At 36.0% G+C, this 27,131-nt stretch overlaps 1 protein-coding gene across 6 annotated transcripts in view; it reads left to right on the plus strand.

Annotated features, from left to right (window-relative positions):
- The window catches only part of TBCK (TBC1 domain containing kinase), a 97,863-nt gene that overhangs the window by 57,567 nt on the left and 13,165 nt on the right, over nt 1–27,131 (plus strand). For all 6 annotated transcript variants that reach the window (XM_027635905.1, XM_027635903.1, XM_027635908.1 and 3 more), the window contains 2 exons: nt 8,707–8,882; nt 22,775–22,950. In XM_027635905.1, the coding sequence (XP_027491706.1) occupies nt 8,707–8,882; nt 22,775–22,950 (352 nt within the window). The remainder of the gene's footprint in view (nt 1–8,706; nt 8,883–22,774; nt 22,951–27,131) is intronic.

Genomic DNA, 27,131 nt, shown 5'->3' on the forward strand with positions numbered 1-27,131 from the left:
CAGTTTGAACAATCAATAGCAGATACTAGTCAGAGGTCTTTTTAACAGGAAAGTTTTCCAGTAATAAAAAAAATTATTAGTAAAAATTATTAGTAAAACTAGTAGTAGTAATAAAAAAATTCTGAGCATGTTCCTCATCTTTGCTGTGTTAAATTGGCTTTTTGTAGATGCAGGTGTATTTCATAATGCAGTTCCTCAAGATTATTGACTTTGGTACAGAAGCAAAGAGATTCATTAGGGCACACCTACTCACCAAGGCCATTTAATAGTGTCAGACTCTGTAAGATTGATGTTGTTTTACCTGAAGCTGTGAGTTCTTTAATTATTCACCTTTTCCACTTGTAGTGACACAAACAAGACGCAGTTCTAGATTATAGATTCTATCCTCTTGAGACTAAAGACAAATGCTGGAGTGAGTGACACACTAAGGAAAAATAACAAAATCCTTTATTTTATTCTGTAGTTGTCACTGGTGGAAGAAAATCAAATATATATCCTTTAGCAAAGGACTGTCTATCACAAGAGGTGGTGTTTCATAAAAAGGATGAAAAGCAAGTTCATCAGTAGAACTTTCCTAGTGCATGTCTTAAAAACACACAGTCTGACATGCGGCTTATACCTTCTGTTTCTTGACAGAAGCTTGATAGTACTCTTCATAGAGAAAGGGCACTTCAGAAAATAGATAATCCACCTGTTAGTCATGTAGGATTTTGTGCACCTCTACACTGGAATAAAATCAAAGCACAAGAAGGGAGACTGTCAAATATACTAGCATTTCTAGGCATGCAAAGACAAAATTCAGGCCACTCTTATCTGAGCTTTACTTCTAGATATGATGATTATTTTTTTCTCTATACAAAGGTGTCTTGGGAAAGTATTTCCCTCTTTTTTGTTTGTTTTGTTTTATTAAAATTACAAGCATAAAATTGGTTCAGTATTAGACTAATACTTAGAAAGCAAGAGTGTACACTAGATGTTTTCTTTTTACAGTTAAAGAGAGTGTTGCTGACGGAGCAAGGTGCCTAATAGGGCATCTGTCTATAATTTGGTTATGCTGAGTATGTTTGCCTGTACAAGTGTAAATGCTCAATAATCTTTAGTTCTCTAACTGTTAATTGAGGAGAAGTTTTAAATGAACTGCACAAATAATGCAGCATTAAAACTTCTTGATTAAAATGTACATTAGCAGCACATCTCTATATATTGTAGATATATTTGGGGACTGTATATCTAGCATTGTTATAGAAATAGCCATAACTGCTTAAATACAGAATTGGAATGGCAGTGTAGGCTGAGAGCTAGAAAAATCTCTCTGTCAAAATAAGGACTGAGAAATGGGGTCTGTTTTAAGTGTTCTCATACTGTGAGAGAGCTGTCAGTTCCCTTTGGTTTACTTTCACATAATATTCACTGAAACTCTTGCCTTTATAAATCTACAGGAGGCATTTGATTCTATCTGTCCAAACTCTTTGTTCTTAATATACTAAAAGCTGGAGTTTAATAGAAATCAACAGTAAGACCAACAGAAAGACCAGAACTAAACATGGAGAACTAGAGCAGGATTTGTACCTAGTCTTCTTTGTTGATTTTGCAAACTTGGAATAAATTTCAGGCCTGCATTGTTACTATTGAAGGGCAAAACTTGGAGATAGGAGAAGGACAGATATCCCAACTGGGGTGAGCTGAACATTGCCTGTATTCTGAAAATAATGATGAATGGTCTAAGTACCCATCAGGGGTATGTCAGTTGAAGCCTCTGTCACTGCAAAAATTTAAGAAGTCTAGACATGCATCTGTAGGGGATAGGCTGGTCATATTGCATTTGGCCTCACAGCAAGGCAATGAGCTAGGCAGTCTCTTACGGGTCCTTTAGTCTTTATGCTAAAAAAAACCCATAGCACAACTCTAAGGAAAAAAATTCAGCAAGCACGTAAGCTGATAGAGTATAAAACACAAACTTGTCTGCTGGGAAGGTAACCCTGAAATGACAAGCTTAAAAATTTCTTGAATGTACTTAAATACTTCCGTGTGTAAATTCAAATGAGGGGTGTTAGCTTTTTCACAGAATAGGGCAACTTTTTTCCTTGGCTGATGAGTAGGTTAATTATGCAGCAAGCTTTAAATAACTTTAGAAATGTATACTGACAAGGTTGGCCTATGTTAGCTACTTAAAGCTATTAGTTTTGCAATCTGAAACACTAACATAGACTTCACTAATGGTAAACACTGAAAGTTTTGGATCTCAGTAAGTTATCTACTGTTGTAACAAATAGCAAGAACATTTCTTTAGAAATGAAAGCAGTTTTAAGCATGAGTACATAAGCAAGATGGTTGTTATCCTTCCTGTTTACAGTTGCTTTATTTGTGAGAAATAGCATTTCAATGTTGAATAAGATGTTGCTTGCTCTGGCAGTTTGAGGCATTACATGGTTCAGGATACTCATTTGGCAGATCTAGATATTCTCTTTGTATTTATCTTTACCAAGAGTTTTTTCATCATTGATCTAGGAATGAACAAGTCAAATTAGAGGCTTTCATCCTTTTCTCATGGCAATAGTAACTCCTTTTCAAGGCTGTTTCAATTTTTGTCTTATTTTAACAAATGGAAAATTAGAGTTACTTCATATTATATCCTTAAGAATATCCTGAAGGCTAACAGGAGGAGAGCTACATTAATACAAAAGACTTCTACTTATGACTCTTTAGAGAGTAATCAGTTTTATAAGCATGTGGCCTGGTCAGAGTTTCTAACTGCAGAGTTTTTTACAAGTTTATGCCTATTATGCCTGGGAAATAACAGAAGTCATAGTTACCACCCAGAGGGAAACCTATGCAAGCATGATCTCTATTTATGCATGCTGAGTTTCAGTATTTGCATATTGTTTCTGTGAAACACAGATTTAGGATAGAGAAGGTCAGTTTCATTGATATTTCAACTGACTTAATAGACATGTAGCAAATATTATAACAAACCATGCAACAAAAAAAAGGCCAAAAAAAGTTTTTCCTTCAAAAATGGTGTGTTGTTGGATGTTGTGTTGGTGGCACCACAAGTTCCTCATTTCCAACACATTGTTTGTGTTTCAAACAATTTTTCCTCTGAGCCAATTCCTTCCATTTTGTAAACCTCTCCTTTTATGCATCTTCTGTAGATGGTTATTATCTACCTATGAAATAATGTTCATTCTTCTGCTGAGGTGCTTTATTTCCCCTTGTGTATCTCTCAGGTTTTGCGTAGTATCCTCCATCTGACTATTTCCATTATACAGTGTGAATTCCTGTGCTTCTGGTGTTGACCAGTATCTTACCCTGTGTTAGGCTTCATTCAGGTGTCTTAAACATTTTGTAAATTTATAGAAATGTTTGTTGTTAAACAGCCCTGGCACACCTCATAACAATGTTTAAAACACGCTTTCCTGTTGAAGCTTAGCCAACGTTAGTCTAAATGTAATCTATTTCTGTCTTATTTCTCACTAAGACATAGCATGAGCCATTTGGTGATTCACTTACAGTGAAGCTTTACTGTTTGTACAGTCACTCTGTGTTCTGTGTCTTCCCTGCTCACCTTTTATCAGGGCAGGACAGCATCACATTTCCATACTGGAAGGCGCTCTTTATTAAACCTTTTCACTGAAATGCTGAGTCAGAGCAATTTTTACAATCACAAGTAAGAAAAGGGTGCAAGTTTGCCCTTTATGCAGTCTAATGTCTCAGGGAATAATTCATAGTGTTTACTGCTGCTTCTCTCTATTGCTGGCCACAAAACAATGAAATCATGAAACTATCCTATAATGTATGAAATAAATTATATAAAAAGGATAATTTTGCATTGACCTTTTTGTTTATAATAACCTTCTAGCACTAATAGATACAGAGACGTTGGATAGAAATGTCACTTCTCTTCCTAGATTTGTCCTTTTAAATATGCTGACTCGGTGCATCTATTTGTATGCCACCAGAAGAAGAAAAGTTTATGGCCTTTTGTCTCTTTCTTCTAAGAGCAGGAATCGGGAGATCGAACTGACTGACCTATTCAGCTTCACAACTTTTCTTTTCACAGAGATTTTCTGACCTATTTATGTGGCCGTGTGGTGAAAGCTGATGTTGCCTGGCAGGGTAGCAATAAAGTGTTTGTGATGGAGAGGTCAAACCAAGCTCATAATTCTGGGCTATTCCCAAAATGCAGAAGCAGTTTATTTTGGCTGAATTTCTTAACTGGTGTCCTGTTACCCAAGGAAAGGGCTCTGGAATTGATTAACTGCACACAAAGACTTGGTCTGTGTACATTTTCATTAAGAAAGAACCATTCATGTTCTGTTTTTTGCCATGACTTGCCTTCACTTTCTGTGAATGACACATGCATATCCGGTTTTGCTGTAAAAATAAAAAATTCTATGTGCTTTTGTCACAGGTGTATTGCATTTAAACTGATGCTCTTTCAGCATCTATTTCAAGTGTAATCTTCTTTTCTCCTGTATCTATAATAATAAACCTTAAATATATGTAGCTTAAAAAGCAACTATTTCAGGCCGAGCCATCCTTTTCAGTTGAGGCTTTTGACAGAGGGAGGCAGCAGCTTGGTAAGAAGTTATAGTTTAGCATGAACAAAGCAAAATGAAAAACATTTTAGGATAAACAGGAAGCTTAGTTTAGGAAAAGAGCAAAACATTAAAATAGACTTAACATTAGGAAGGAGCCATGACAAAACTAGAATATTACTGTTAGATCACTTTTCTTTAACTTCCCTAGCCTTTTTTCAATTCCTGTATTATTTGCATATTTAGAAATCTCAGTAAAAACTTTTTGATGCTGCGTGATTAGCTGGTGCCATAAGGCTTCATTGTTGTTTGACTGTGCAATACTTGAGCTCATTTGAGCCAGAACTCCTAAATGCAATGTTTGATTTTCAAACTTGTGATTTAGTTCCTAGGTACTTGCGTGGCAGCTTTGACTTTTTGAAATACAGATGCTCTGCAGGTTTTTAAAAACAGACAGCTTGAAGATATACTAGATTTTGAAATGATAATTTATTTTTATAGTATTTGTATTATGTTTAAAGTCAGGCTTAAATTTTTTCAGTGCACACTTCACAGTTAATGATACTATGTTATGTCAACATATTTTAATTACAGATTTTCCAGTGAAGTAATTTGTATTCATAAAAACGGAAGGCACATCCTTTTTATACTACAAAACACCCCAATGTTGGCACCTTGGAGAGCAGAGATGTTATATGTGCATCTCCATGAGTGAGCATGCCCTCCTCATCCTGTCTAAATGTTTCTGTTCACTTCTTGCTGATGCCTGGAGATTTATGCAGATCCTGTGTCAGAAGGATGTTCTTTTAAGTTGTTTGCACTTGTCAAGTACTCTAGTGTCCTGGTGAGGTAGATTCTGCTCATATGGTCATAGTCCTATCCAGGAATCTAGACACTGACTGGATATATTTACACTTCTGACATACTAACAGTATGTTTTAAATAATGTGTAAACTCTAATGTTTTCTGGCTTGTTACACAGTTACTTGGAAGCAGGAAGAGTACAAGTGGGATTAATACTGTGTGAAAGTGAAGTCTTGGTACAATAACAAAAGATGGACATTTCACCAGACTGACTCATTTGTCATATATTTGAAAGGGCATGGGAAGAAATCGGGACTGAAGGTTAGCACAGCAGACCCCTACTTATTAACCAAAAGGAGGAGAAAAGATCTTATCCAGCAAGGCTGCAAGAGATTGCATTGCATTTTAGTTAGTGACGGGAAGTGATTTTTCTTAAACTGAAATTTCAAACAAATGATGAAGACAGGCTTGAAGGTTACTCAAGTGTGAAGCCTGTTCTTACAATATGACTAATAAATATTCTGTAAATATTTATACCAGTTTAATGTAGTCTTAAACTCTAGTATCCCGAAAGTAACTGTTTTTAGAAAAGGAATGTAAGTTCTTAGAGTAAATTCTTTTACTACCAATAGTCTTGTCTCCCTTGTGAGTGCTAAATGTTGACTGTTCCCATATATATGCATGCATGTGCCTATGGTTTGCACATGTTTGGGGGGGGGGGAGGGGGGTGTATTACTATTATTAGTGGAAACCACAATTGCCTTGTTACATTTTTATTTTGCATTATTTAGAAGTAGACCAGTTAATCAGTAGACTGTAACTTGGCGTTAGGCTTTTGATGACCTCCCTCACAAAGCATTTAAAGTTCTCTCTTGTTCTGTGGAATTTCATTTCCAGCCATGGCCACTGACCTTCTGAAATGCTGCTTAGAAGAAATGAGAAACCAAACAGTCAGAAATCACAGAACAACAGACAAACTCCTATCTTTTTTCCTTACACTCTGATGTATGAGAACTGGTTATTGTTTTTAGGGAAACCTAAAACCAACATTTTCTGCTTCTCTTGATGAATACCTTTTGGAATTACAGAGCTTGTTTTAGGCAAAATATTTTGACCTGTCTCAGTGTTTAACACTGTCAGTCTCAATTTCTGCTTTCAGCTTTTTCATAACACTACTGCACATAGAGTTCCTATTCCATCCTGCAGTCCTCTGTTCAGTTTCAGATATATGTAGGCTATTATGCCCTCTCACAACCAAATGTATCTCATGCTATTAATTATTGTTGTTCAGATTTTTTTTTTACTGACTAAATTCTGCATTTATATCATCTCTTACAGAAGTACTGCTAATGTTTCTTTAGCTAAGAATCTTAGGAGATGGTGTTATAACTCAGTTATAGCAGTCTCTTTACAGGAAAGGCAAACAAACAAGAAAACAAAACCAACCCTACTATAAATCTACTACAGTCTTGGACTGAAATTCTCAACTTTTTATAGATAAAATGAGTCTTCAGAAATGTAGAAAAAGCGCAACTGAATGACCATGCTTCAGAGTGTATTCTGAGCTTTAGGAATAATAACCATAAAAGGTATCTCCTCTCATTACCTGAATTTAGCAATTGTATAAAATTCTCCAGTTGCATGAATTTTCCTTGGGAATGATACTAAATAACAACCTTCCATTAGAGTATATTCAAAATGAAAAATATGTTTTTCTCACAGAATGAAAATTGTTACTGTTGAGACATCACATTGTCCATTTGTCTATAGCATCTATTACTTCACATAGATAGGGAACCTTATGTTGTCAAGGAAAATTGTGATTTACTTTCACATCCACAAAAAGGTTTTTAGAGCTAGAATTAAAATTAAGTAAACTACAGCTTTATTCTCAGATTTTTCAGAATTTCAGAAGCAAGATGGCACAAAAGCACAGGGTCATCAGTGAAATTAAAGCATATGCTGCAGATAGTATCCTACCTGAACATGCACAGCTTTTGAACGTGAGAGTAATAGATCACATAATTCAGTCAGATTTTAAACAAACTCAGTAACCTCATCCAACTGGAATATTGTGTTCCAAGCTTCAATTTCAGCTTCTTTTGCTCACCACCCTGCTAATGACTGAGGTTTCTGGAGTCACTCCCAGCTGATGGCAAGACATCAAATCTGTTGATGGCAATAAATGATTGATGGCAGTGCTTCAAATCTGTTTGAGATATGCAGATAAAGTTTGGCTACAGTGCCTCTGTTTTCTTCAGAGAAGCTGATGCTTTAATCTTGTAAATTGTGAGTGTGGTAATGAATCATCCGAGACGCTTGGGACAGACACCAAATGTTCTGATATACCCACTCTCTGTCTGTTGCAATACACTACTTTTGTCATAAAATGCAAGTTAGGATAATTTTTCTTTTCATCAGACCACATACAGGAGATGCAAAACTAACTAGTCCTTTTTGAGTGACAGAAAAGTAATTTTTTTTATGTTGCATCTTGTTAGAAGATTGATACATGCAGGATGCTTAGTGATGCAAAAATTATATTTCTAATAGGTTTTACTTTTTTCTTTTGCATATGTACTTTTCTAGTTTTTATTTGACCACAGCTTATTTTAGGATGTATACCATTAGGGAGGTGTCAGCTTTTCTCCAAGTTGAGTAATATTTTGTCACACTTCACTCTTTCAGCCAGAATGTTTCACTGTGAATGTCTGGTTGGATTTTGGACTGTATTGTTGTTTGTTTGTTTGTTTGTTTGTTTAAAAAGTCACTAAAACAAATTCATTCCATTTGCCACTGAGCAAAATTAATGTTGAGAACTCCTGTTTTCCAACAAATAGATAACACGTAGCTTTGTCAAAATGACAGGCCATGCAAAGTTTGATATTTGAAAACTTTCAGTTTGGCTCTTAGTGGTATTTAACTGACAAGACAGTGGATGCAAAATCCTGATGTCCATACACTGCGTGAAATCTACTTTTCATGTACTGCATGAACTTATATTGAAGAGTCCATAGTCTGACTTGTGGGAACTTTTAGTGAAGATGCCTTACACTGAGTAGGATTCAATTATTGTCCTGTCTTTGCATTGTTTAAAGTTCTGATACACTTCTCTTTCTTTAACAAATTTACTTACATAACAAGGGATAAAATTAATCCTTAAAACATCTTTGCTAGTTTTTAATAAACTAGTAGTGTGCTTTTTTTTTTTTTTGAATGGGAAAATGTTTTTGAAAACTACACGCGCTTTGAATGAGAGACAGAGAGAGACAAAGGTATAGATGGATATATGTATAGCTAGTTCAGTTGGCTTTACTGATTTTTTGCGCTTGCATTTCTTGTTTTTTCTTTAAATCCCCTTCAGAGATTGATATTGAGCGTTGTGTTCGTGAGTCGATCAACCTGTTTCGCTGGACTCCGAAGAGTGCTACCTACAGGCAGTACGCGCAGCCTCCACGGCCAGCCAGCGAGAGCAACGGCACGAGGACTTCCATGTCCTGCTTTTCAGCAGACTATCAGGAAGCACCTCGAAGTGACCTAGTAAGTAACCTGGGAAATTGGAGTGGAGAGATTTGTTCAGATTGCATGATGCTCAGATTCTCCTGCCTCAGGTAAGGCTTTTTTTCCTGTTTAAAATTTAAACAGGAAGAAAATACCCACCAAACCTTAGTTACTGGCATTTATGCTGTCACTCCAAGCGCAGGGATTTGATGCATTCATCAGATGTTCTGATTTGCTTGTCAGCTAGTGTGCAGTGTTAGATCCTATGCTATATTATTAATTTTGATGACAAATCCAATGCAGTCTGTGAGAATTAACAAGTTGTTGGGTTTGGGGGGTTTTTTTGTAATTTTGCTGCTTTGAACTTTGGCTTCTTTGATACACAGGCCGATAAAATTATTTCTTCTTGTGACGTATTCTTGCATCTCCCAACTCCTGCTCCTTTGGCTCTGTGGTATTTGTTACCGCAACAGACCAATGTCCACAACTGCAGAACTACAAACAGGGTTTATTGTATGAGAAAACCAGTAAGACGAGCAGTTTGGCAGTGAGAAATAGGGAACTGGAAAGTGATGCTGGCAGCTCTGGCTGTTTTTACCATCTTGGCATGTCAGGTAAAAGGTATGCTGCACGTTATTCTGAGAGGTAGTGTGTGAGTTATCCCTGTGTTTATCTAGGCAAAGAATAGATAGACTAAGAAAATATCTGCATTAAATAGATAACTCAGATTAGGAAAAGGTTTTTCTCTTTCCTCTCCAGTAAAATCTGATGGTTGTTTCTCTTGTCCAATGCACCATCTAAAGAATGCTGATTTGAAATTATTCCTTTCCTTCCTCTTAGCAGTATAAATCTAGTTAGTCTCTTAAAAATCAAAGTTTTATTTTGTTGGGTTTTTTTCCTTCCACCTTCTCCTACAGAGTTCACTCATGAGTACGTTGCAATAATAGGGGAAGTTCTGCTGTATCTATTTGTTGATCTGCATTAGGTTTTAGTCTTTCCATTTGTTTTTCCTAACTACTAAGAAACTAAGAAGCATTGTTGTCGCTCAAGTGAATCTTTACTTTTTAGTCCTTAAACCTAAAATTGATATTCTTGTTTTTTACTTTAGTTTTTATTTTATTTCTATTGTTGTAGTTTCTGGAAACCTTAGCTACAAGTCCAGTACTCCAAGTGTAGACATGCAAATGCAGAACAAAAGGAAACTTCTAAGAGTTTACAGGATTTAAGAAACAGTAGGTGGATGTAGAAAGGCAATGGAGAAGAAAAGTGAAATTACAGGAGAATACTGGTGGTTGTCATACAGGAATTGTAGCCAACAAAACTGCTGCTATGCTGCTCTAGGGATATGTCGAGAGGCTTTCCGAAGGAGCTAAGGGTGCACATTTGTAGAATAATTCATATAGGACCTTAAAAAATCATTTGGTACGAATTCGTGCAGAAAACAGGTCCAACACTGAATTCAGATGGGGTTGCCCAGGAATTTGATCTATCAGGTCAAGAAAACGTCCAAGGAATGTATGCAGTCTCTCTTGGCAGTCCGGTTGGATGCCTGACAGATGCTAACAGTGAAAATGATTTTGTGTATACACTAGCTTTTCTGAATGTTATGACAAAGGAGTAAAAAGACCAGTCTTCTGATTGCTAAGCATTTGCTTGTGCCTTTATGTGTCCAAGCAAGAGTGAAAGCACTTGGAAATAACAAAGAGGGAGACGGGAGAGAGCAGCAATGGTCTACTGAGATAGTAAATAGAAAGAAGATTTGTATTTGTAGCAGAGATAAACATCCTTTATTTGGACCTAGAAAAGTTCATTCAGTATTATTCCGTTTCCTGAGAAATTTTTGGAGTGTTTACTGATAGTAATTTTAATTTCATACCAGAAGTTGTGTTTGTTTATAATGCCAGTAACTACGTTCTTCCAGCCCACAATTTCCAAGAAATTAGGCACATGTTTTTGGTATGTTAAGGAGGAGAGAAATAAATACTAGAACTTCTATTGCCTTCTCTTTCATTTTTACTTCTTTCTACTTAACAGCAAAGAACTTCTCATTTACTGCAGCATAATTGATTGTTTAACATCTTTTGAAGTTCAAGTATATTGGATCTTTTGGTTACTGCTATAGCTTTTTTTAGCTCATCATATGGAGCAGAGCTGTGTGATTTATACAGAAATATGTGAGCATACTCAGTTTTTTTCTATAGCAAAGAGGAAACTAGTCTCATGGACACCTGAATGACAAGGAAGACGATTCATATCTTAAATTATGGTCTGCAAATGTGTTCACTCTCACATGCTGTATTTTTGTGTCAGATACCAGTCAAGTTTGTTATGATTCAGTCAGGAGCTATAGTTCAGACTTGGAAAATCCCATGTAAAATGAGTCAATAATGAACTGCCTCTCACTTATGAACAGTTCTGCACTTCCGGATGTTGGTCATTATGACACTTCTCAGGGATTAGAGCAATATTGCTAAAAAAAATTAAAATTTAAATTATTGGTGAACTACACTATTTACAGTTGTTTGGGTTTTTTTTAACCTTAATCCTGGAATTATTTATGTCTTTCTTCAAACATGTCCTCTACTGGTGTTTGCTGCCATGGGGAAACTTTTTATCCACTTGAAAGCAGTGGAATTTGAGTTCAATCTTTAGTATGCACAGTATCCTTTAATGGATTTTCTAAAACACCATTGTGTCTTTTCTGTTCAATCTAACTCTTATAAAAATTACTTTACTTTTCCCTACCTATTTAGTTTGTTATTATTTGGACAAATACTTTGCACTATATTTCTGTGTCCAGTTTTATATTTGTGGGTCACCTCTCTATTTGAAACTGGGCTGGGTACAAAACAATTACTTTGTGAACAACGTTTGCTTCTGGAGGTAAGTTACAAGTTCTTGAAACAGTAAGTGTTTAGTGTTTTTAATTGTAAACACCAGCTGTCTCCTACCCCTGTATTTGTATTTTCCTTCTAAGCTGCTTCAGTTTGTTTAAGTGCTTTTTATTGGCTACTCAAATATCTGTGTGTATCTGCATGTTATTGTGCTTTGGTTAATAATAACATGAGAAGTATTTACCCTCTGGGTGTGCATTTTTCTCCCTAAATCAGCAGTCAGTAAAACAAAACTGTTTTGACTCTTTTTATTACTAGCATTGCTAAGTATTCATTTTAGTGACATCTATTTGCAACTTCATAAATAGGCTTGGATGATCTCTTTCCTCCTGGACTTGTGTGTTGCTTAATCTTTTACTTTTTCAACCAGTAAGCATATTTCTGCTAAGATAAAATCTCAAGAAGGAAATAGTTTCAGAGAGGATGAATGTACATCTTAAGTGGGTTTCCATGTTTATTTTGAGAAAGATAAAATGTCAAAAATAACAGCGGAAAAAACCTTTACATTCACAACTGAATTTACACTACAGTTGACTCAAGTTTGTCTGTAACTTTTCTTTACCAGCACATGGATGATGTTTTTCTTCTTACTTTTCTTCTTACTCTTCCTGAAACTTACCTTCATGCCCTGGAAACTTGTATGTCCAGCAGTCACACAGATAAATAACACTGTCATATAACAGTTGTCTTCTTTATTTGTGTCTCCAGTATTATGGTAGACATACGCTCTCTCCAGCTACTTGTGAAATTCTAAATAAAAGAGAGAGAATGTTGCAGCTTCTTTATCAATATCTGCTCAAGTGTGACAGGTAAACTCATAGAAATCCACAGGCTGATACAATTATGCCATTGCCTTGCTCTTCTGCTGCCAATCTTCTATTTGAAGGTGGAAGTTTCCTGATGGATATTGAGGAACAAAAGCATTCAAGTGGAGAAAAGTCTTCCAGATGATTATTGATCCTTGCACTGATTTAAATGCTACCAGTCCAGTTCAGCTTTTCATTTTTGATGAAGTAGTAGAAATACCTGAGCAGCAAGATGACTTAATGGCTTGATCAAACAGCACAAACTTGGAAAACATTTGCTTTTATTAAAAATAGTATGAGCAAAGTTTCCTGATAACTTTCCTTTACAGATAATCAAGGATAACTTGTGTGATAGACTTCTTACAGATGGGAATTCAGGCCTATATGCAATAAATACACCAGCACTTAATTGCTTTTGAATTCCTGTGTGTACTTAGGATATATTTGTCCATCTAAAATGTATTGACGAGGTTTATATTAAACCATTAAATAAGTGGTGAGTAAATTCCATTTATTCTCCTAAAAGAAGCATGGTAGGTAGTGTATACCAATATTTCTGTTTCAGTGTATACGCTAAGAAATGTCCAAGTGCAGTGGTGCAGTATTCATGCTGTTCATGATGGCTGTTATATATATTCTCCTTCAAGGGTCTTCTGACTGCCTTGACCCATTTCAGGTTTGTTTTGTCTTCTGTTTTTGTGGGGAACTTGGTTTTGTTTTCTTCTTTCATTCAGCGGAAAGCTATTACTCAAATTTGTATTTATTTCATATTGTACAAAGTGTTAACTGATCAGGATCTGCGTTAATGCTTCTAACTTATTTTGCATTTGCCTTTGATGCTTCTGTTTTTCTGGTTGTAGCTGCCAACAGCTTGAATTACAAGTTGGGTTTATTTGTCATTTTTTAGATGAGTTGGTTAAAATGCACTTTTTATGTCACTCTCCTGTGAGTGAATAAACAAATCACTGTTTAATTAAGCATGTCATAGGCTCATAATATTCTGGAAAATATTTTTAGGAGTTGTTGCAAACTTCGAAACTTTCTCTGTGTATTGGTTAGCTTTTCAAAGTTCATTTGATGCTCATAAGCCGAGCAGCCAGTAACCAGAAAGCAGGGATGTAAGGAAAGCTCTGCTTGCAGTGCTTTGGTTCTGCAGATTGAATTAGCTAAAGGAAGCCTTTTTTAACACTTTCTTTATTCTGATAGGTTTTAAAAAATATGAATGTATTTTCTTACATTTTAGGACTATTTATGGTAGAATAAATAGTCTAAAGCATTAAATCAATTAACCAGAGTGGATAAAACACAAAATATAAGGCTTAGGAAATAACTGATGTTAAATATTGGTTTAAAAATTGGTTAAAAATGTTGTGGTTGTTTTTTTAAGTTGTAATATAAATAGCCATTATTTTAATTGAATGTAAATTCATTGAAACAAATATTCTGCTTAGCTGAGGCAGAATTAAAGGAGTATATTTATAATAATCTAAATATTATTTATATGAAACTTCTAACAGTTTGCGAGACACTAGATCATATTTAAGGATTGTGAGCATGTTTTGCACGGACTTGGTTTTCAGGTCTCCCTGGGGTGTGCTTATCTGCTGTGAATGTAAGTGGAGTAGCTAGAGCAGCCGGAGTACTCTCTGCTGCAGCCTTAGGCTCAGGTTCTGGATTCACTGATAGTCCATTGAGTCTTTCCTCACAAGCCTATGCGATTATACCCACTTTGAAGTTGAAAACTCGGTGTATTTGACCTTTTTAACCTCCCTCAATTGGGATTTCATGACTGATTAACAAATGTGCTGAGGGGAAAAGGGTAATTGTAATAAAATTAATTATTAAAAAAATAGATCTAGCCAGTTCTTTCCATCTGCATCTTGTGGGAATGTTCTTTTTTGTCTTTTTTTTTTATTGTTTGGAAATTTTTTTAAAACCAGATTCTGGGTTTGATAGCCTTTGATTGCCTTTGATCAATTAAATATGAGAAGTTTCTTTTTTTCTTCCCCTCTTTTTTTTTTTTTTTTTTCAGTTTTGCCATACTACTGGGGAAAAGAAATTTACTTAAAAATCATAACCAGTAGCCCCTATATAGAAGTACAAGGAATGTGGCAGCTATCTTCACCAGTCTTTGAGGTGTGGAACTTACTGACAAACGAGCCAGTTACAAGACAAAGAAAGAATAGGGTCTATAATAAAGTAGTAAACACAACAGAATAGTGTATTCAGGTTTGCTAAAGCTATTAAATAGTTTGAATTTGAGGCAACTCTGTTTTTCCTTTATATGCCCAGTCTTAGCCCCTGTGGAGTGTATCCCATGAGAATACATTGTCTGTGGTAGCACTGGTAACATAGCCTGAGGTCAGTCCTTGCCAAAGTAAATTATTGGAATATTGAAATGAAAAATGGAGTCAAACAAGAAATTTCTGAAGTCTGTCTGGCCAGTGTTACATCTGCCAAACTGTACTCAATATTCAGCTGTATCTGGCAATCCAAATCTGAACTCCGCAAAGTGGCACTGTAGTCTTTACCTGTGCTTTTTCCACCTGCATTGTTTGATGCTGTTTTCTTCACTGATTATTGGTGGGTGATCTCAGAAGTATGGTTGCATTCTTGGAAGTTTGGTGTTGCACAAATGTTTCTTTCCACTGGAGAAAAGCCTTATGTTCAAACACTTTTTTTTTAAATGCACATCCAGTGCATGGAGAATGTTAAGAAATAATTACATACCTCTGTGTTTTAGTAATTTTTCAGGCTGTAGTGGTGGTCCTGAATTGCAATCTGGCTGGCTGGCTGAAGACACAGTTGTTATTTTGTTTGCTAGCATGTGTTTTGTCACTGACTCAGTTTCTCTTCGAGAGGGAGGACTATAGCAGAAGTAAGTCTTTTTGGCAATCAAAACTAAACCGTTGTCTCCTTGATGACAGCTTTTTTTCATACTTTGCTAAATAATCCATATTTTATTTTAAAAAAATAGCAGCCTACATCTAAAAAAAAAGAAACGAAAACAAAAGAGCAGTTCAGTGTTTATGTGAATTTACTTTAGGCGAGAAGTAACAGAATAATCCACTGAGTGTGCTGAAAATATGCCTTAGGACCAGCACAGATCTAAAAACCGTAATATTTTATTGAGCTTCTGATAAGCACAATTAGATACTGCAGAGAGGAGCTGTCCACCTGGTATTACATTTTTTATGTGTGTGCTTGTAACATTAGAAGGCAATGGAGTTTGGGAGACATTTTCAAAGTCATGTTTTGGAGGAGAAATAAACTCAAAGACCTTGGTTCATCTCTGACACAAACATGGTCAGGTGCACAGCTATAGCTGCTTCCTGCCACTTACAAGTCACTCTGATTTTGGCTTGCACTAACTCCTGTGTATGCCATATCCTGCTGCTGTGAAAGTTATGTCTTAGAGTACAGTGCTATGTAACAGTGTTATTAAGAAGATGTATTAAAAGTGAATTTTCATTACATGGGGAAGGGGTGTATTATGTCAGCCTAAGGTGCTTTTTCCCTCTACTCCTTAGTCCTCTGTCCTACCCTATTCTTTTCTCTACGTGCATCTCTATAGGAACCTGCCTTAGACTAGTCTTGAATTTAAGATTCTGTCACATTCCTTTCTCAGGCCAGACTAAGTACTGTGTGTTTTCTCAATTGAGACAGGATGTGGTGTTGTTATGATCTATCTTTACTAGGAAGTGCAGTTAAGAGGATAGAAAAGACTTTCCTGAATGCAACTCTCTTGACTGGTGCTGGCGCTGTCTCCTTGCGGTTGATAGCCTGGTACAAATTGACTGGTGGCCTGTGTCATTGTGTCAATATCATTTTAATCTACCAGTAAAATTGTTACTACTATGTATATATTTTTTTCTCATCTGCCATTATTAACAGTGGAAAATCTGATTTTCAACTGTGCCTGACAGCATAACTGGAAGAGTCCATACTGATTGCAGCCTTGAACCTGCAGCAAAACTTAGTCATGGAGACCATCCCGCAAATGTGAATGAACACATTGTAGGCTGATAGGCATAAATGTTACTGTTTATGCTAAAATGATGATTTTCATATAGCTCAGCAAAGCTTGGGCCCATGCCAATGAGCAGAGTGATACAGAAGTCCAAGGAGATGTATGTGCAAAGTACATACAGCTTACAGGGTAACTGTTTGGATAACCATATTTTCAAACTTTTTGACAATTGAATTCAGTGCTCATCTTAATAGTCACTAGTTAAGGTAGAGCTTTAACAGTATGTTTTGACAGGCTTCACAGTGGTAAATAACTGAACATGTCTCAGAAATGTGCTGCCATTTTTAATGCCAGTTCAGAGAACAGGAATTTTGAATAAATAGCAACTACAACTGGATCCTGAAAAAAGGTAGATTGTCTAAATCCAAGATCTCTGACACAAAGTGAGATGTGTGATCACATTATGAAGAAATTCCTCTTACAGTTGCAGGTTGCATTGAGATCTGATATTAAATTCCTGTGGGTTTTTTTTTTAAAGAGGGCAAGGGAATCTCTGACTGTTTTCTGAAGATGCTGCAAGAATTTTTCTCAAATCAAAGGAATACAATTTCTTGTCAAGGAGAGAGTATCTATGAAGAGTGGAAAAAAGAGGCACTGATGGAAAGTGGGGAAGGCTGATAAGATCATTCTTGCTGCTGCTTTTACTTCAAGTTTTATCTCATGTTAAAGCATCTTGTATTTCCAGGCATTACTGGATTATGGCTCAGCTTTGTATTTTAAAATGGTTCCCTGCAGTGGTGAGAAGCCTTTACCTTTTTTTATCATATCAGAGGCAATAACTGAGGCTTTGCAGCATGTCTGCCTAGCTGCATGCAGGGAATAACTTGTCTTTCAGCTCTGCTGACTCAGCTTATTCACTAAATTATGTTATTCCAGCGAGAACGAGAGAGGTTTCCTTAATAATGAGCTGCTTTGGCAAGAGAGCTCACTTATGTTTTTTAGTCTGCCTACAATGTTGTGTGAAGACATTTGGAGGATATTTATGATTGACAGTTGTCTGGAAGATGCTGTTTGCACACTTCTTAAGGTGTGAGTTCTAGAGCAGGGAGCTTTGTGGGGAAGTCCAGTTGGTGGAAGGGGTGGAAGAGTACAGCTTGCAAAATGTACTTGCAAAATGAAATGGAGCAAACTTAAATAGGAGGTAGAGGGAGATATGGAGCATAGAGAAGGTAGGCACCAGTGTCTTGACTTGGAAACATGAGAAGCAGAATATGATGGCTAGGGAGGACTGAATCTGAAGTGTAAGAATGAATTTGCTAAAGAGGTTGTGTAGAGAACAGTGGCTCTCAAGTGTTGAAAAGTTTTAGAAAAGAGTTCCTAAAGTCGGGAAGTTTGGCTGTTCCTCCTCTATAAATAGTCACCATTGAACATCAGAAACATTGAAGCCTTTTTGTATGACCCTTTGCTAATAATGGTCATTAAAATGGTGGGGAGGTGGGTTGGGAGGCTTAGACCATTATCTTATAAGCTTTTTTTAAAATGTTTTTTAGTCTTATTTCTAGATATATGTGCATACACTGATTTCAGAAGCAAAACATGTTCCAAAAATATGGAATGACATCTTCAGTGAAGCATGTTTCCTTATGAAGGACTTTGATATTTTGGATAGAATATCTTACTTGAACCCCAGATTTTAATTATACTGACTTTCAGACTGAAGTTCCTTTTATATTATCTGCAGTAAGTTTTACCAACTTCAAAGACAAAGAGGAGAAACCCTGCATCTACTCAGATAAAGCTATACTTTCCATGGATAAAAAGTTGCTTTATAGCTCCTGTATTTATCAGATGGAACTGTTAAGTTCAGGTTCAGCAGAATTAAAGATAGTTGGTTATTTTCTCTAAAAAAGTGTATATCTTCATTTAATAGCCATGATGAAATGCCTGTAAGAGATTACAGGCTAATAGGAAAAGAGATAGGAGCTATGATTGTATCAACCTCATGTTCTGGAATGCTTTAATCTCTCTGAACCTTGACTTCTAAATTGAGAATGGTTAAGCAGCTTTAATTCATAATATTAAAAAAAATTAAATTCTTAATGCCTATTTCTTCTTATTAAGAGCAGTAAATACATATGGCTTAGCAATTCCCAGACCTATTTGAAAATTAATGGGGTGAGAAGAGTAAGTACTTTGAAAGTAAAGATTTTAGGGTATTGTCAGAGAAACTTCTGGGAGACAAGGAGACCCCAGACTTCAGCTTAAGTACTCTTTTTCCTATTACCATCTTGCTGATTAAAGAGTCTTCCCCAATGAACAGTTTCTTATAGCTGAATAGTCTAAAGCATGAATCATGCTTTAAGTTAGAATATACTAAAATAAGTTTCTCTTCTTTGCAGGAAAACAGACAAAGCAACTTATGTACTAAGCTCAGTATCTTAGCACATGTAGACGTGTGTGTGTGTGGTTATGGGTGTGAAAATGCGCATGATTCTGATAATTCTTACATTTTCTAAGTAGTGACAGAAAGTTCATCTCTGTATCACAGAATCACAGAATATTCTGAGTTGGAAGGGACCCCCAAGGATCATCAAGTCTAACTCTTAAATGAATGGCCCATACAGGGGATTGAACTCATGACCTTGGTGTTATTAGCACCAAGTTTTACACAACTACGAGCAGTTCTCAATTTCAGAGTTGTTTTCAGTATGCAATTTCTTACATGATCTCTAAACCCATGAGTATATTGACAAGACTGTAGGAGCATGCTACACAAGTGTGTGAGGGGACTTTTAACTGCTCTCTGGCACTGTCCTTAAAGGAGAGCATTTGCCTTTTTTAAGAAAAAGAGGGGGATGTTTTAGAAATTATGTACCGTGTCTGCCTTGGAAAAGAGTAAATAGATCACAGCAGGAAGATAATTGAAAGGAAGAAAGAAGCATCTTATATATGTGATCAGCTTTTTAGCTTTTTTTTTTTTTTTTTAAGCTTTTCCAAGTGGTTATCCAAGTATTTTTTTTTTAATTTTTTTATTTGCCCTGTTTGTACTCCCCATAGGTTTGGGTTATGGGTTAATCCTTACCCTCCTTTCATGACATAAAGCAAAAGATTACAGCTGATAAATTTAGTGAGATATTGTAAGCAACTGTCCTGAGATATGACTACCTGCAACTTAATTTAGCTGGAATCATAATCTCAGTTGGATACTGTTCACAATTTTTTGGATATTTGTAAACAATTACTAAGAGTCTATCAGTACACAAACTTTCTCTGAGTGCAGCTAACTTGACTCTAAGGATTTGGTTTAAATTGGGCCCTCTCACTTCCTTCACCTACTTTTCCTTCTGGTTCTTCACAGCTGGAAAGCAGTGCCTGCAATGACATAATAAAGCCTAACAGGAGTTGAAGCCAAATGGACAAATGTGAAGCCTCCTGTCTAAAATGTCAGCCTGTGTCTTGTGCATCTCCTCTTACTTGGCCAGGCCTAGGCAAAGAGAGTAGTCACTGGGGTGGTAGACAGTAGCTGGAACACTGTTGTGGAAAGCAGTGGGAAAGGTGTTAAAGGTTCAGAAGAATCCACAAGATTTGGGTGCTCAGCAGCTGTGATGGCCTCGAGAGCTGTCTGAACTCAAGTCCAGTGCGAAACTGTAGCAGGATGGTGGTTTTAAGAGAAGGTGTGAGGACTGGGTAGAAGGATTGACATCTTCGTTTTAGCTACATTTAGCATGTCCTGACAGTTCATTAGAAAATTCCTGTGAGAAAATGTCTGACATGAAATATAGTTGTTACCAGATAGAGTAGATAAAGTCAATGTTTTAAATATAATTAGGAAAGATTATCTTATAAGTATGTGCATGTATTTCACTTTGCAATTTGAAGGAAATAAATTAGTCAGATAAAACAGTTGTTAGAGAAAGAATTGATTCAGCAATTCTATTTCCAGCTAGTCTGTTGAGGAGCTTCAGCTTTGTTCAAAGCCTAATAGAGATGTTGTGTCACTAAATATGCCATTTATGCAAATCTAGGTCAAAGCAAAGAGCGTTGTAAAAATTCACAGTTGAATGTATTTCTCCTTATTTTCAACTCAGTTAAAGGAAAAAAATGCTTTTGTCCTGGTTATTAAAATCTATTAGCAGGACAGATAGTGTGTATCTGTAGAGCACTTTTCATGGGTTTATACTGTTAGATAAGGAGAAAATGTTTTTATATTGGCTTAGGTGAATTTTGGCTGGTTTGCTTTTTGCTGTAGACTTCATGCTTTCACCTTAAAGTTTCATTCATTCCTGAGGCATTCATCCCATCTACTCCATTAGAGAAGAATTGTGTAAATAAAAGTAGGAAGTGGTTGTGTAATTAGAGACTATCATAATGTAAATGTTTCTCCTGAAGACTTAATTCAGGTCATCTCAGCCATCTTCGCTGGCATAGACCACATTTATAATGCCTGACTGTGCTACCTGAATGTTTATTGTTACCTCTAATCATGTGACCCTGCTTTAAGGATTGAACTCTTTGTAGCAGCCTTGCTTCCCTTCCCTCTTTGGTGTTGCTCCACAATCACTCTCTTGAGGGAGAAGCTGTTGCCTGAGGAGGAGATAGTGATGTCTGCCAGTTTTAGTCATCAGGCAAATTAAGCTGTCTCAGTCAAGTGCGTATTTACGTAATCAGTACTCTTTCTACATTGCTACCTTTTCCTGGATCTTGCAAACGTGTCTGTGTGAATCCCCTAGATATGGACTGCTGGATTCATTTGACAAGTCTGAAGTTTGTGAGAAGAGTTTGAACTTTTTTTCTTCCTTCTCTCCTTCAGTTCATTTCCTTGGACTCCTCTTGGGAAAATGCAGTTATTCAGCTGGGAGGTGGCTCTAGACAGCAACTGGGAGTTGGGTGTGCCATCTGTTACACTGTTATTTTTATGGAAACAGGTCTCCCTTAAATATTGACTGTTCTGTTGAAACAAATAATACATTATCCAGAAACCATGTGTTTTTCTCATTATAAAGCATCTTGACCTCTTTTATTCTGAACTTGGGAGGAAATTATGTGTTGACACTAGCAATTTGTAAGTTCTTTTGTTTTGACTACTATCACGTACAATGGAAAAGGCAGTTTGGTGACCTAATGTATTCCCTGAAGTATAATTACGTTTTTTGGGGGGTCTTTTTGTAATTTTGAGTGCTTTTTGATAACCTGCTTTACAGCAAAAGTATTTCTTAACTGCTGGACTGTCTAGGAAGTCTTTTCTGAGACATAACTCAGAAAAATGTGTATGGACTCTCTGGTCTGTCTAGCATATTCTCTAAATTTTGAGTAGTCCTCAGGTTAAATGAGAAACTAGTATGTTTAGAAACTAAAAAACTAAAGCTAACAGCAGTCAATTTGACTAATACTGATTAGTAGTGCCTCCATTTTCTTCAGTGTTACTCCTGTTCTCTTGAATTTTTTTTTCATAGGCTATAAGCAAACGGTGTCTTGTAGTGGTGTGATCACTGCAATCTGAAACAAGATAACAGAAATGGAATATTTTTTAAAAGCAGAAAATTGGCTACTGTGATACTCTTTAAGAATGTAGAACGTAGAAACACTTAGGAATATCTCTGAGTTAATTCACAGTGGAGATTCTCTTATGAAAAATAATTTCAGGTATTATCATGCTAGTTGCTTGAGCACTACCAGGTGTGTGTGTGTTGTGTCATCTGTCCCATCCCCTAGGACAAATTTTCTGGATTATAAAACAGGACTACTTCTTATATTTCTGGTGTCCTGATTTGTGCCTAGTCTTTGAACTGCAGAAATAACTGGTGTTTAGATAGCTCTGTGTCTTAGAGACATCCCTGTTTCTGTGCCAAGTTGCCAGTTGCTACCCATCTTTTCTGCTCCAAGCATGAGACCTTTCAGCTTCTCTTTTCAGAGAGTATTTTCTAGCCAATTTACTTACTTTCTGATGCTGAGAAATGTTCTTATGGGTGTTGTGACAGTGAATAATTCATTAATAAATCTCAAACTGAAAAAACTTGCACAAATTGTCAAACTGTTTTCTTTTTAACAACTTCAAAGGAAAATAGGGCTATAGTTGTCAGATAGGCATTTGGCACTGCTCTGGACCTTTTCTATGTGGATAGTTTGACTAGTTCAGAGTTATAAGGAAAATATGTGTTTCTGTTTAACTAGGTTATTACACTTTGAGGTTATCAAAGAAGTTTCAAAGAACACCATGTCTCTAATTCTTTGACCTCTAATATATTTTTTTTTCTTCTAAAGTCTAGGGATTCCATCAAGTTGGATGACCTGAAGGCAGAGGTGTCACCACGAATTTCAGCAGAAGATCTGATTGATTTGTGTGAGTTGACAGGACCTAGTCATTCCAAAACACCTATAAAGAAAACAAAGCCTAGCAAGCCAAAGCTGCTGGTGGTGGACATTCGTAACAGCGAAGAGTATCCTTCAAATCTGAATGCCAGTCTTGATAAATCATGCTTGTATCAATTACTTCCTCATTGTCTGCAGGCAGCGAGATGTTAGAATGGTAAATAACGGAAAGGGATGTGGTATAGGTAGAGTGGAAGAACTGAAGGCAGGGGGATTTGGAGGGAGGCCTGGTTTGCAGAGAAGAGGACAAATGTATTTTTGCCTTCCCATTTTAAGCTGTGAGTTTAGTGCAATCACTTTGTACCAGTAGCATGAGTGCTTTAATGCTACATTTTTCTTCATAACAGGTATTGTCAACAGACCCTCCCCATTTAATATGAATAATATTTTGGAAGGGCATGAGGCTTTCCAGTGAAGTGGAAGGGAGATAAAGAAGATTTGATAGATCATGTGCTTTGTCAATTCCTCAGTGGAAAATTGATTCCTATTGAGTGTCTTCATGCTACTGTTAGGTAATGCAGCCATACAGCTGCCCTAACTTACATTCTCCAGTAGCTGACAATCAGAAAAGTCTTAAAGGTATCTTGGAGCTATATTTTTATCAGGGTCACTACCCTGTCTACACCTTACTCATTTGTTCCTTTTCAAATATATAGTTCTTTGCATGTGGAGTGTTTTGGGGGGATTTGGTTTTTTGTGGGTTTTTTTAAAGTACTGTAGTTATAGGGCTGGGTTTGTTTGCTTTTGGGAAGGGGCAGTTCTTAAAGGTGTGCTTTTCCAGGTGCATACATTTTGATCAACATCCATCTAAAAGTGGGAACAATGACAAGACATTATTAGAGGTAACTTTTAACATTTTAGAGAGTATTTGGAAATATACTTGTTATCGGTTTGTATAATTTTTTTTAAGCATTGTTAATTTCATAATAGCAAAAGTGATGTAGATGTGGGTTTTTTGGCAGTCTACTCTTAGCTTGCTCTGTTACAAGTTATAATTCTTAATGGGCAAACAATATTCAATAGAAAAATAACAAAAGATTCAGAGTTGTTTAGCCTGGAGAAAAGGAGGCTTAAGTGGGGACCTTATTGCTCTTTGGAACTATCTGAAAGGAAGTAGTAGAGAGCTGGGGGTTGGTCTCTTCTCCCAGGTAACAAGTGACAGGACAAGAGGAAATGGCCTCAAATTGCACCAGAAAGGTTTAGATTGGACATTAGGAAAAATTTCTTCACAGAAAGGGTGATTAAGCATTGGAACAGGCTGCCCAGGGAATTACCACCTCTGGAACTGTTCAAAAAAGTGTGGATGTGCACTTGGAGACGTGGTTTAATGGCAAACATGATGGTGCTGGGTTAACAGTTGGACTTCGTGATCTTAGAGGTCTTTTCTAACCTTAATTGTTCTATGAGTTTTAGTCCCCCTTTCACTTTGAGAAAAGAAGATCATTCCTTTTGCCAGTGTCTGGCTTATTCTTAAAGGTCTCCAGTGATAGAGATTCAACAGGCTCCCAACATCTTTACCAAGAGAGAAGATCCTCCGGTGTCTAACAAATGCTACTAACATATCGTATGTGTATTAAAAGAGTGTAATTTCTAGACAATTAAGTGAATGATAGATCAATGCCAGTACTTGGGCTAAAATATGTAGTAAAAAATTTAAATAATGTTTAAACCTAATTTTTTCATCTAGTTTGTTAAAATGCCACTTTAAAAATAATTGTATATGCAGAAAAGCATTGCCACTAACATTTTTTTCTATTAAATATTTACCAATATTATGACAAGGTACGGTGAAGATAAAAAAGTAAACATACTTTTTACTATGTAGAGTTAAGTTTATTATTTACATAGTAAATGGAATTTTGTAACATTCTAAATTAAAATCGTTACTTTCAAGAGATTATACTTTCATTGTATGCCAGACTTGCACCTGTAATGTGATCTGCTGTGCAGATAGAACAGAATGGTTGAAGGAATACAAGAAAGTAATTTTTCTTTTGCTTACATGTATTATTTTCAGGGATCAATTAAGGATTATAATTAAGTAGAGATTCATATGTCTGAGTAGTTTGACTCTTTATTTTCTGGACTCCGGTGTTTTCTTTACTCCTGGATCAAGATTGTTGAAAATGTGGTCCTCTTTTTTCAGAGAACATTAAAAACATAGACTGTTTTCTGAGAGATATTCTCTCTTGATGAAGAAATTACTTTTTAGACTCCAGTTTAAAAGAGAAGTCTCTGGAAGTAAAAACTATGAAAGGTTATTGTTACGACTTAGAAAGTTTTGATACTACAGAGTTAAATTCTGTTTCTATTTCTACATTCAACATTGTGTTATTAATTATTTAAGCTGCTTCCTAGAAATGACCAAGGAGAAGGCAGAGGGAAAGCAAGTAATATTAAATGCCTATACTACCATCATTACACTGAAAGGTTATTATCTGTGTACAGTAATGGATTTATTTATAAATCCAGTAATTATTGTGCAATCAGGATGAAAGGCAAGGTGTTTGCTTAAATGTTTCTATAGCTTTTCTAATAGCTTGCTAATAGGCTATACTGTTGTACTAATCCTATTCTACTCTAGCAGAGTAGATTAAAAATTTCAATTATTTCAAAATCATTTGAGTTCTATGAATTAAGTGGTTTTATAAGGCTGTCTTTCATGTTATGAAATCTTAATCAGACTCTCTATTTCTATTTCTTGAGGAGCCACCCTGTAGAGTGGAAGTCTCCATTAGCTTGAATAGTGCACTGTAATGACTGCTGCTGCTGTTTCGGTCTGGTTGAGGTTTATGGTAGACTAAAATGTCCTGTCCTTTAAATAATAGGTGGACTGAAATCCTAATACCCATCTGGTATTAGGAGGTAGGAAATGTCATTATTAAAAAGGCAGCCTGGTAGGTAGTAGAATTACCCTTGAGTTAATTGGTTTGTATGTCCGCTGAAGAAGAAAATATATGATATGTAGAAAGCTATTAAACTGTCAGCAGTTATGAATATGTGTGGGAAACCATAGGAATACTGTGTTCAGTGTCCTGTTCATTCTCACAGAAAGGAAACAGTCTTTTTGTTTGTCACAAAATTTCAACAAACCGTACAATAGGATTGGGCAGTCTGTATGTTACTGTAGCATGCGTTTTAAAATGTAATAGACCACTGTGAGATGATTCAAAAATATGATCATTTCTTAAGTTTGTTTTTAGGTTTTTTCATCATCTATGCCTATCATGCTAAACCTCACTCTCACTTTGTTCTCTGAGTGATTTGAAAAAAGGATGAGAGGACTTCCAACAAGTATCAAACATGCTTTGTATTTCATAATAGGATGCTTTGGAAAGCTAAGGAATTTTTTTGTAATGAATCTCATGTTGCAAGGGCATGAGCTACTAGCCCTCTTTCCCAATAAATAACTTTGTAACAGAAGACTTTCTAATGAAAAGGTTTTATACACAAAGCACTGTTTCGGTTGGCTAGCAATTCATCTAAGGCTTATTTCATTTAGCATGTTAGCAGATATATTGGCAGCCTTCCATTCATGTTTTGAAAGTTATACCTGCATACTTATGGTCTCTCAGTCTGTAGCACAAAATCTTGGCCTTTTTATTGACTGTCTTAGTAATTAGGACTTCTTAAAAATATTAGGTCAAGGTTCTCTGAGCAGTTAAGTATACTCAGTGGTGTTAAGTGTAAGCAATTCAATTTGACCAAAGCCATTTTCTGTCTAAATGATGATCATTTCAGAACCTGGTCAGTAGCAGTGAGAGTGATGTGGTTATAAATGGGGTTGGCACAGATGAGGGAAGGAGGGATATAATTTTCCCATTCAAAATAGAAATAAACTGACAACATTAATGAATGATATGTGATCATCTTTTGTTCTTTCAAACGTTTTTAAATAGCCATATAACCATGATGATCATAAAACTGAAACTGTTACATAAATCACAAGAAATTAATGCTAATATTAAGCTAAATCAATTAAATCTTGCCTCCATTTAAGACAGCTTCTTTATTTAATAGATTCTGAGATTTAATTATAAATTTAACTAACTTTCTGCAAGTACAGTAATAGAGTGACTAATCTAGAGATTTGACATTGTGTATATTTTTGCAAAACTTTGATTTTTTTCATCTCTTCAAAGCTGTTCTTTCTTATAGATGGGAGAGGGAAGCGTTCCAGGCATGTGTGTACAGTCTAGGAAAGTAATTCAGAGTTTTGTCAAGGTCATGGTGCATTCTCAAATTCATA

Source organism: Corapipo altera, unplaced genomic scaffold (genome assembly GCF_003945725.1).
Source record: "Corapipo altera isolate COAL_440 unplaced genomic scaffold, ASM394572v1 22b, whole genome shotgun sequence".
In the NCBI taxonomy this organism is placed as follows: domain Eukaryota; kingdom Metazoa; phylum Chordata; class Aves; order Passeriformes; family Pipridae; genus Corapipo; species Corapipo altera.